Raw genomic sequence first — 12406 nt, 5'->3', positions numbered from 1 at the left:
GCATTAAATTGGCCAAATTACCAATTTCCGATCACTTTATTTTATAGTTGAAACAGTTGACTTGGTGATTTCTTGTGCTCAATCGATAGAAGAGAAGTAATACTAGTGAAATAGCTAAGAATTTGGTCGACTGGATTAATGTAATTGGCCTAAAATGGGAGTCAAAGTCGGCAAAATTGCAGATGCGTAAATATCGCCGACACATCAAAATTCATGAGAGCGTAATTTTGTCAATTTTCCATCAAATTTCGTACTTTCTGTTTTATTACTTTCAGAAAAAGATTCTCTACCATTTCATAAGAAAAAATAATTTTTTTTTTTTTTTTGAAAATTCTTGGACCCTGGTGCAACACTTTGAAATTTGGCCTCTGGACCCTGAAAGGGTTAAAGCTGAATAGTTTGTACTGATGAAATGGACTTTTTTTTTTTTTTAATTAATTAATTTCGGAGAAAGAGCTAACCAGGCTTTAAGACGGCAAGAGTTAGGCTGACACTTTTACCATTCGATTACCTATTTGCATTTTCATTACTATGCTTATGTCCCATCTTCAGTGTTCAGTGTGTTACATACTATTTTTTTTTCATGTTATTAATGATTGCAGTGCATACCACCACCAGGCCTGGTCACAGACCGGGCCGCGGGGGCGTTGACCGCCGGAACTCTCTCCAGGTAAACTCCAGGTAAAACCTGGATACCCATTCTAGCAGTCCACTCTTGTCTGTGAAGAAACATTTTTTTCTCAGTTTTCGGTCAGTGTCCTGGTTGATGCCCAACACTTGAGTTACCTTAACCCGTAAACGGTCCAAACGTATATATATGTTCACTACCGTACTGCCCCAACTTTTTTGGGAAAAAAAACATTGTTGTTTTTTAATAGGAAAAAAGAGCATATGGTACCCAGGCATCCCCAATTATTTTAATATGGCGCACAGTGAGTGCTCACACCCATTCTCACATGTCTAGGCGACTCAGGCTTATCGTGGCAATGTTAAATGTATGACACATAAAACGTATATATACATTTGGGGCAATAGCGGTAAAAACTTATACATACGTTTGGACCGTTTACGGGTTAATTTGGTGGTGGGGCTTTTATCAGCTTTTTCTTGGGACAAAAGGCAAGGAGAAGTTGAAACATTTCTATCCCTGAAGTATGAATCCTGCAATCTCCCCTTTTTTTCTAAATAGTGAGAAGTTTCCCCCTTTCGTATAAAAAATTAGTAGATAAGACACATAGGCAACATTAAGGCAACTTTATTCCGAAACGTTTCGCCTACACAAGAGGCTTCTTCAGTCGGTATACAATACCTGTCGGTATTGTATACCATTTGTATAAAAATAAATTTTGACTTGGGGTTTATACCATGGAATGAAGGTTCGACATGGTTTGAACTATCAGTACTGTAATGCACTTTGAATTATTGCAGCCATACTATGATTAATAGCAGCAAGTTCATATTAATTGGTACAAAAAATAAGATAGCAAATTGGTATTGATAGGTGAAACTTAATGGAAATTGGAAATCATTTTGTCCGTATCTCTCAGGGCCACCACCTATGCTCCTCTTATTTTTCCTCCAAGTCCGCCAGAGAGTTACAACCCTTAAACTTTTCTTCTAGCAGAGAAACGTGGAATGCCAGTTACAGGCGGTAGTTTGTAATTACTCTGACATTATGCCCCAAGTCTGGCTTACCCATTAACGTGTCTTAGGGCAGCGTTGACCTTTCATCCTCCCCATTCCCTTTTAAGGCTGCGCTAAGAAATAGTGTTGTCAGCGTGAGGGTGGTACAGACACTGGTGTCAGTGTGAGGGTGATGGTGTCAGTGTGTGGGTGATAGTGTCAGTATGAGGGTGATGGTGTCAGGTAATACAGGCACCGGTGTCAGTGTGTGAGTGTGGTGGTGTCAGCGTAATGACCGGGGTGGGTGGCGGCGGTATGGTCGTCAGTTCTGCCTGGGCGGCGGCAGCGCGCGGCTGACGGCAAGGAGCTCTGCGGGGCAGCGGACAGTATGAATACCAGCACCTTTTCATGTTGACCGTTTTGAATCAGCAAGTAGTTGTGGTGCTGTTTTACAAATCATTTAAATGAACTCAGTCACTGCTAATGTTATGAAATCTTCCCTTTTTGCATTATAAATTGCAGATGCCTTTTTTTTCTCTTATCATCCAATGGTGGTACATTCAGCACTTCAATCTACATAATTTTTTTTTTTTTACTCTTGTAGTGGTGTAAATCTTGGGACAGTTTCTGTTGTATCTACACCAAACCATCATGTGCAACCTTGGTTTTCATGACTTTGATATCACTGGTTTCAAGAAGTTCTTTCTTTCAACACACTGGCCGTATCCCACCAAGGCAGGGTGGCCCAAAAAGAAAAACGAAAGTTTCTCCGTAAGCCATGCGTGTTGTAAGAGGCGACTAAAATGCCGGGAGCAAGGGGCTAGTAACCCCTTCTCCCGTATAAATTACTAAATTTAAAAGAGAAACTTTCAAGAAGTATAATGCAAAAGTTTAATAACATGGTAAAAATGACTTGTAGTCACTTGTGGTGGCCCATGGCAACCCACTCATCATTCCTCCCTGTGGTCACTCATGAAGACCTGCTAGCCTGTGGCCACCCACTCATCATTCCTCCCTGTGGTCACTCATGCTGGCCTGTGGCCACCCACTCATCATTCCTCCCTGTGGTCACTCATGCTGACCTGTGGCCACCCACTCATCATTCTTCCCTGTGGTCACTCATTGTGTCCTGTGGTCACTCGTCATAAAAATTCATCTTCTGTATTCAATTACTAAAAATTCTTAGGGTAAAGTACTTAAAAAAATTTCCTCCTTTACATTTAAACCTGCCACAGAGCACACTGATGAAAGAGGATGGTGATAATTGCAATACGCATGATGCCTTTACTTATTCTGAATCTCATTTATTGTAGTAGTTACTGGTTATTTTACATAAAGTCGAATTTGGGTAAGTCAAGTGTTGTGTAACCTAGAGCTTGTCTGTGCATACCGTTTACCTGGAGTTTACCTGGAGTGAGTTCCGGGGGTCAACGCCCCCGTGGCCCGGTCTGTGACCAGGCCTCCTGGTGGATCAGAGCCTGATCAACCAGACTGTTACTGCTGGCTGCATGCAAACCAAAATACGAGCCACAGCCCGGCTGGTCAGGTACCGTCTTTAGGTGCTTGTCCAGTGCCAGCAGTACTTTTTTTTTGGTAGAGACCTCTTCAAAAGTCTTATATCATAGTGATGTGGTTCATTTTTGTGCTCCATGACCCATCTTGTTCTTCCCTACCCTATTTAAGTGTTGAAGTTTTTTGGCTGCCCCTCCCTTTTCTTCGTTCCTGTTCCAGTGACTTGTTCTGTTTACATTGTTTCCTTGGGGTCATCTCTGCCTTTTTTTCACTTTCTCTATTGCCACATTATTCTCTGAAATTTTAATAAGTACCCAAGGCTTGACATTCATATTTTCATTGTACTTAACCCATAAACGGTCCAAACGTATATATACGTTTTTACCGCTAGTGCCCCAAACGTATATATACGTTTTATGTGCCCTACATTTAACATTGCTACAATAAGAATGAGTCGTCTAGACATGTGAGAATGGGTGTGAGCACTCAGCACTCACTGTGCACCATATTAAAATAATTGGGGATGCCTGGGTACCATATGCTCCTTTTTCCTATTAAAAAACAACAATTTTTTTTTCTCAAAAAAGTTGGGGCAGTACGGTAGTGAACGTATATATACGTTTGGACCGTTTACGGGTTAAATTAGGCAAGCTTCAGCAACTCTTTGGTAAGGCTCATTGTCTTTCAAGGCAATAATGATGAGTGGTGTAAATGGTCTACCTTTGTTCTCTGTTTCTGTCTTCCTTGATTATATCCTTTGTTTCTTAACGAGTCTTTGTATGTTCTTTCTTTACACCTTTCTTCCTTTAAATCCTTATAACTATACAGTGGACCCTCGACTAACGATATTAATTGGTACCCGAGTACGAATATCTTTAGTTGAGTATTTTTAGCGTTAGTTGAGGCAAAATGTTAGCGTTAACATGTATCGTTAGTCGGATTTAACATTAGATGATGCCATCATTGGTCGAGGGTCCACTGTTTGTCTATTGACTGAGTTTTGTTAGGTAAGACACATATGCAACAGTTAGGTATCTTTATTTCGAAACGTTTCGCCTACACAGTAGGCTTCTTCAGTCGAGTAGGCGAAACGTTTCGAAATAAAGATACCTAACTGTTGCATATGTGTCTTACCTTACAATCTGTCGGTATTTCATACCATTTTAATGTTCATGACTGAGTTTTTAATTTTTTCCCACTTTTTCTTTTACATTGTGCACTTTCAATATTTTTTGTTTACCTGAATTATTCTGCTCACTACAGTTCCACAAGTCTACACTTGTTTTGCAGTGTGTGACCTTGATTCACCCATATACAGTACTGTACTTGCTTATCAGTCTTGATACTTCATTGACGAAATGAACATAGCCCACTGAAGTGCCTACTTAATAACAAATGCCATTTTTTTTATGTTAATGTCCAGGGTTTATTACCTGGACGTCAGTAATGAGAGTCGCTACTCTCACCGCTGGGCAACGGCGACCACTGCCATATTTATTTGAATGTAGTTAAAGAATTTGATCAAAAAATTAATGCAGGAAACTATGTAGAATATCCCTAGAATCTTACATTTGTTGTCTTCACTACTGTATATGCCTGGGCAGTCATGCTATTTCTCATTTATTAACCCTTTGAGGGTCGACAGGCCCTCTCAGAAACTCGTTCTCAGGGTCAGCCAAATTTAAAAAAAAAAAAAAAAAAAAAAATTCCCATGAAAAGATAGAGAATCTTTTCCCGATCATAATGACACCAAAATTATGAGATTTGATGGAAAACTTACGGAATTATGCTCTCGCGAAGTTAGCAGTCTCGGCGATGTTTACGCATCGGCGATTTTGCCCACTTTGAGCCCCATTTTCGGCCAATTCCACTGTACTAGTCGACAAAAAACATGAATATTTCGCTAGAACTACATTTTTTCTATTGAATAAGTGCAAGAAACCACCCATTTACAATTTTCAACTATCCAATACAGTGGTCAGAATATAGCAATTTTGCCAATTTCACACAAATTTCAAAAAATGCCAATTTCCGAATAGGGTCCAGAACAAACAAGAAATACATTCCTGGCACTAAAATGACATTTCCTCTGTTCATTATTCACGTCTCAAGGCCCCTCTTACATTCTTTTGCTTTCCACTTTGAATTTTTATTCTCACAAAAAATAGAAGATTTGCTGTTATGCAGACTACTGCATTAGTGTAAAAAATGGTATAAATCATATTGGCGCACTTGCAAAAGAATATTAGACTCACCAGTTGACGTGTATTGGACGCTTGGCATGATTTGTTTACTTTTGAACTTTGGTAAAAATCGAACATTTCTGCTATTTTGAGCTCAATTTCAAGGTACTTTTCATTGTAAAACCAGTCAAAATCATCTCAATTTCTGTGATATGCCTTCCATTCTATAAAATGAGACCAAGAAAACTAGAATACAACAATAAATACCATACGAAAATACAGTGCAAATTCGCTGTTTTATTCCAAAAAAAGGGTCAAAGTTTTTTTTTTCTCATTATGCACTGTGTGCTGCAGGATTTTTTTATTCCATGCACACTGACCACATAGACCCATTCTTTCATATGGAGGCCTACCAGCCTTTTCCCACGAGATTTGACGGCGCTAGAATTTATGCGTACTAGTACGTCAAAAAACCCTGCCCGTAAGACGTACTAGTACGTCCGAAACCCTCAAAGGGTTAATACAGTGCCTTCATTTAAAGGGCAGGCCGGACTTGAGTCCTGGAGGTGGGAAGTACAGTGCCTGTACTCTGAAGGAGGGGTGTTAATGTTGCAGTTTAAAAACTGTAGTGTAAAGCACCCTTCTGGCAAGACAGTGATGGAGTGAATGATGGTGAAAGTTTTTCTTTTTCGGACCACCCTGCCTTGGTGGGAATCGGCCAGTGTATCAATAAAATATTCTTTTGTCTTTACATATTCTGTAGTTGTATTTTTTTTTTATTAACACGGCCGTTTCCCACCAAGGTTGGGTGGCTCCCAAAAAAAATATTCATCATTCACTCCATCACTGTCTCGCCAGAGGCGCGCTTACACTACAGTTATAAAACTACAACATTAACACCCCTCCTTCAGAGTGCCGACACTGTACTTCCCATCTCCAGGACTCAAGTCCGGCCTGCCGGTTTCCCTGAATCCACAAATATTACCCTGCTCACACTCCAACAGCACGTCAAGTCCTAAAAACCACTTGTCTCCATTCACTCCTATCTAACACACTCATGCATGCTTGCTGGAAGTCCAAGCTCCTTGCACACAAAACCTCCTTTACCCCCTCCCTCCAACCTTTCCTAGGCCAACCTCTACCCCCACCTTCCCTCCACTACAAATTTATACACTCGAAGTCATTCTATTTTGTTCAAGTCTCTCTATATGTCCGTACCACCTCAACAACCCCTCCTCAGCCCTCTGGATTTTGGTAATCCTGCACCTCCTAATTTCCAAACTACGAATTCTCTGCATTATATTCACATCACATGTTGCCCTCAGACACATCTCCACTGCCTCCAGCCTTCTTGTTGCAACGTTGACTACCTATGCTTTGCACCCATATTAAAGTGTTGGTATAACTAGACTCTCATATATTCCCCTCTTTTCTTCCATAGACAAAGTTTTTTGTCTCCACAGACTCCTCAGTTCTCCACTCGCCTTTTTTCCCTCTTCAATTCTATGATTCACCTCATCTTTCATAGACCCATCTGCTGACAAATCCACTCCCAAACATCTGAATACATTCACCTCCATACTCTCTCCATCCAATCTGATATCCAGTCTTTCATTACCTAATTTTTTTTGTTATCCTCATCACATTACTCTTTCCTATATTCACTTTAAATTTTCTTCTTTTACATACCCTAACAAACTCATCCACCAACCTCTGCAACTTCTCTTCAGAATCTCCCAAAAGCAGTGTCATCAGCAAAGAGCAGCTGTGACATATCCCACTTTGTGTTAAATTCTTTGTCTTTTAACCCCACACCTCTTGCCAACACCCGAGCATTCGCTTCTCTTTCAACCCCACTATAAATATATTGAACATAAAAAATTTTGGAGTGAGTTAAACAAGTTAAGAAAGCCTAGGGAAAGTATGGATTTGTCAGTTAAAAACAGAGTAGGGGAGTTAGTAGATGGGGAGAGGGAGGTATTAGGTAGATGGCGAGAATATTTTGAGGAACTTTTAAATGTTAAGGAAGAAAGGGAGGCGGTAATTTCATGCACTGGCCAGGGAGGTATACCATCTTTTAGGAGTGAAGAAGAGCAGAATGTAAGTGTGGTGGAGGTACGTGAGGCATTACGTAGAATGAAAGGGGGTAAAGCAGCTGGAACTGATGGGATCATGACAGAAATGTTAAAAGCAGGGGGGGATATAGTGTTGGAGTGGTTGGTACTTTTGTTTAATAAATGTATGAAAGAGGGGAAGGTACCTAGGGATTGGCAAAGAGCATGTATAGTCCCTTTATATAAAGGGAAAGGGGACAAAAGAGATTGTAAAAATTATAGAGGAATAAGTTTACTGAGTATACCAGGAAAAGTATACGGTAGGGTTATAATTGAAAGAATTAGAGGTAAGACAGAATGTAGAATTGCGGACGAGCAAGGAGGCTTCAGAGTGGGTAGGGGATGTGTAGATCAAGTGTTTACATTGAAGCATATCTTTCTTCTTTCAACACATCAGCCGTATCCCACCGAGGCGGGGTGGCCCAAAAGGAAAAACAAAAGTTTCTCCTTTTACATTTAGTAATATATACAGGAGAAGGGGTTACTAGCCCCTTGCTCCCGGCATTTTAGTTGCCTCTTACAACACGCATGGCGTACGGAGGAAGAATTCTGTTCCACTTCCCCATGGAGATAAGAGGAAATAAACAAGAACAAGAACTAGAAAGAAAATAAAAGAAAACCCAGAGGGGTATGTATATATACGCTTGTACATGTATGTGTAGTGTGACCTAAGTGTAAGTAGAAGTAGCAAGATGTACCTGAAATCTTGCATGTTCATGAGACAGAAAAAAGGACACCAGCAATCCTACCATCATGTAAAACAATCACAGGCTTTCGTTTTACACTCACTTGGCAGGACGGTAGTACCTCCCTGGGCGGTTGCTGTCTACCAACCTACTACCTACATTGAAGCATATATGTGAACAGTATTTAGATAAAGGTAGGGAAGTTTTTATTGCATTTATGGATTTAGAAAAGGCATATGATAGAGTGGATAGAGGAGCAATGTGGCAGATGTTGCAAGTATATGGAATAGGTGGTAAGTTACTAAATGCTGTAAAGAGCTTTTATGAGGATAGTGAGGCTCAGGTTAGGGTGTGTAGAAGAGAGGGAGAATACTTCCCGGTAAAAGTAGGTCTTAGACAGGGATGTGTAATGTCACCATGGTTGTTTAATATATTTATAGATGGGGTTGTAAAAGAAGTAAATGCTAGGGTGTTCGGGAGAGGGGTGGGATTAAATTATGGGGAATCAAATTCAAAATGGGAATTGACACAGTTACTTTTTGCTGATGATACTGTGCTTATGGGAGATTCTAAAGAAAAATTGCAAAGGTTAGTGGATGAGTTTGAGAATGTGTGTAAAGGTAGAAAGTTGAAAGTGAACATAGAAAAGAGTAAGGTGATGAGGGTATCAAATGATTTAGATAAAGAAAAATTGGATATCAAATTGGGGAGGAGGAGTATGGAAGAAGTGAATGTTTTCAGATACTTGGGAGTTGACGTGTCGGCGGATGGATTTATGAAGGATGAGGTTAATCATAGAATTGATGAGGGAAAAAAGGTGAGTGGTGCGTTGAGGTATATGTGGAGTCAAAAAACGTTATCTATGGAGGCAAAGAAGGGAATGTATGAAAGTATAGTAGTACCAACACTCTTATATGGATGTGAAGCTTGGGTGGTAAATGCAGCAGCGAGGAGACGGTTGGAGGCAGTGGAGATGTCCTGTCTAAGGGCAATGTGTGGTGTAAATATTATGCAGAAAATTCGGAGTGTGGAAATTAGGAGAAGGTGTGGAGTTAATAAAAGCATTAGTCAGAGGGCAGAAGAGGGGTTGTTGAGGTGGTTTGGTCATTTAGAGAGAATGGATCAAAGTAGAATGACATGGAAAGCATATAAATCTATAGGGGAAGGAAAGAGGGGTAGGGGTCGTCCTCGAAAGGGTTGGAAAGAGGGGGTAAAGGAGGTTTTGTGGGTGAGGGGCTTGGACTTCCAGCAAGCGTGCATGAGCGTGTTAGATAGGAGTGAATGGAGACGAATGATACTTGGGACCTGACGATCTGTTGGAGTGTGAGCAGGGTAATATTTAGTGAAGGGATTCAGGGAAACCGGTTATTTTCATATAGTCGGACTTGAGTCCTGGAAATGGGAAGTACACTACAATGCCTGCACTTTAAAGGAGGGGTTTGGGATATTGGCAGTTTGGAGGGATATGTTGTGTATCTCTATACGTATATGCTTCTAAACTGTTGTATTCTGAGCACCTCTGCAAAAGCAGTGATAATGTGTGAGTGTGGTGAAAGTGTTGAATGATGATGAAAGTATTTTCTTTTTGGGGATTTTCTTTCTTTTTTTTGTTTTTTTGGTCACCCTGCCTCGGTGGGAGACGACAGACTTGTTGAAAAAAAAAAAAAAAAAAAAATCATGGTGCATCACACATCCCTGTCTAAGGCCTACTTTTATTGGGAAATAATCTCCCTCTCTCCTACATACTCAAACCTGAGCCTCGCTATCCTTGTAAAAACTTTTTACCGCTTTCAATAACCTACCTCCTATTCCATACATTTGCAGCATTTGCCACATTGCCCCCCCCCTATCCACCCTTTACCAAATCCATAAATGCCACAGAACTTCTTCACCCTTAACTAAATACTGTTCACCTATATGTTTCACTGTAAACTCTTGGTCTACACACCCCCTACCCTTCCTAAAGCCATGTCGTTCATTAGCTGTCCTACTCTCCATCTTACTCTTAATTCTTTCAATAATAACTCTACCATACTCTTTACCAGGTATACTCAACAGACTACAACTACTACTACTTTCAACAAACTGGCCGTATCCCACCAAGGCAGGGTGGCCACCCCAAAAAAAAAGAGAAGTTTCTCTTTTTCTTTCTTTCAACACACCGGCCATATCCCACCGAGGTGGGGTGGCCCAAAAGGAAAAACGAAAGTTTCTCCTTTTACATTTAGTAATATATACAGGAGAAGAGGTTACTAGCCCCTTGCTCCCGGCATTTTAGTCGCCTCTTACAACACGCATGGCTTACGGAGGAAGAATTCTGTTCCACTTCCCCATGGAAATAAGAGGAAATAAACAAGAATAATAACTAGAAAGAAAATAGAAAAAAATCCAGAGGGGCTTATATATGCTTGTACATGTATGTGTAGTGTGACCTAAGTGTAAGTAGAAGTAGCAAGACGTACCTGAAATCTTGCATGTTTATGAGACACCAGAGGACACCAGCAATCCTACCATCATGTAAAACAATTACAGGCTTTCGTTTTACACACATTTGGCAGGACGGTAGTACCTCCCTGGGCGGTTGCTGTCTACCAACCTACTACCTAGAACTCAACAGACTTCTTCCCCAATAATTTTTGCTCTCTCTTTTGTCCCCTTTGCCTTTATACAAAGGAACTATGCACCCTCTCTGCCAATAAAAGCACTAGCAACTTTAGAACTGTATCCCCACCTGCTTTTAACATTTCTATCTTTATCCCATCAATCCCAGCTGCTTTAACCCCTTTCATTCTACCCAGCGCCGGCAGTGGGTAGTTGTATGTATGCGTTTTTATTTAACTACATCATTCATATTTTAGTTTATGCACCTGATACAGTCTCTATCTCTTGGCTTTTAAAGAATTTTAGCCCAGATATAAATTGTCATGAAGACTGGAAGTCATACATGATTTAGGCAATGCCTTATAATTTTCCTTTCTGTACTTCTAAATTATATTTTCATTCATTGCTTTCTTGATCTAAGGTTTGAAAGAAAGTATCCAAGGAAATTTGAAACGGGAGAATGCTGAAGACTCGGCCTTGGAGTGTGGCTTCTGTGGTGAAGAATTAGCTACTCAGGAAGATATGGTGAGCTATACTCCATCTCCCTATTGTATCTTGTAAACTATTTGCAATTTTGCCATCAGTACTTGATGATGCTCTGACAACCTTTGTTAAACTATATTGAAAAATGTTTTTTTTTTTCTCAAGTGAAGCAATTGCAGTATGTATTTCAAGGTTTGTAGAGACTTTGGAATTTTGGTTTAGAAAGACACGTAAGCAAACACTATGACATATTTATTAGAAAACGTTTCGGTCCTGGGACCTTGATCACTTGACCGAAACGTTTTCTAATAAATATGTCATAGTGTTTGCTTACGTGTCTTTCTAAACCAACTTGTCGGTATTTATTACCAAGGTTTATACCACTTTGGAATTTTGACTAAAATAATTCTTGTTAGTCTTTTACATTTTCTCTGTAATTGTAATATTGAATGTTGTGATGCCGGCAACATTTTGCACGTCCTAAAATATAGGCATCCAATATATTAAATAATAAGATTCATAGGGACTTTCCCTCCTACATTTTGGCATATCAGTTTGCGTATTCTGGGATTTTGTTAATATAGTCCTTGAAGACTTGAAGTTTTAGAATTTTTGTATTGATCAAGTGTGAGAATGACCTCTCTTACACTGACAAAATACTGTACTTCTTACTACACCTGTTGGTTATTTTGGTATGTAATTTTCTACTGTGTACCCTTGTTCTTGCTTCATCGCTGGTAATGAGCTTTTCCTTGTCTGTACCCCAGAGTACAGTACAGTGGACCCCCGGTTAACGATATTTTTTCGCTCCAGAAGTATGTTCAGGTGCCAGTACTGACCGAATTTGTTCCCATAAGAAATATTGTGAAGTAGATTAGTCCATTTCAGACCCCCAAACATACACGTACAAACGCACTTACATAAATACACTTACATAATTGGTCGCATTCGGAGGTAATCGTTATGCGGGGGTCCACTGTAATTTATTATGTGCTCATAGTCTCTCTACACTTCCAGTAGTACCTAGTTCTTGCAGTCTTTCTCCATAACTCATTCCCTTCTGGTCAAACACCAGTCTTGTTGCTTTCCTTTGCATTTCCATATTTCACTTTGTGTTTAACTAGGTGGGGGTCCTGCAGCTGCTCATTGTACACAAGAATGGGTTGCATGTGAGGTATAAAGTGCCTTGAACAAGTCTGTCAGA

At 40.1% G+C, this 12406-nt stretch overlaps 1 protein-coding gene across 2 annotated transcripts in view; it reads left to right on the top strand.

Moving 5' to 3' along the window:
- Positions 1–12406, top strand: part of LOC128700900 (uncharacterized) — a 57687-nt gene that overhangs the window by 24711 nt on the left and 20570 nt on the right. For both annotated transcript variants that reach the window (XM_070104710.1, XM_070104711.1), the window contains exon 10: positions 11141–11244. In XM_070104710.1, the coding sequence (XP_069960811.1) occupies positions 11141–11244 (104 nt within the window). The remainder of the gene's footprint in view (positions 1–11140; positions 11245–12406) is intronic.

This window comes from Cherax quadricarinatus, chromosome 94 (genome assembly GCF_038502225.1).
Source record: "Cherax quadricarinatus isolate ZL_2023a chromosome 94, ASM3850222v1, whole genome shotgun sequence".
NCBI lineage: Eukaryota > Metazoa > Arthropoda > Malacostraca > Decapoda > Parastacidae > Cherax > Cherax quadricarinatus.
The sequence above is the reverse complement of the archived record's forward strand: the minus strand, read 5'-3'. Positions and strand labels throughout refer to the sequence as shown.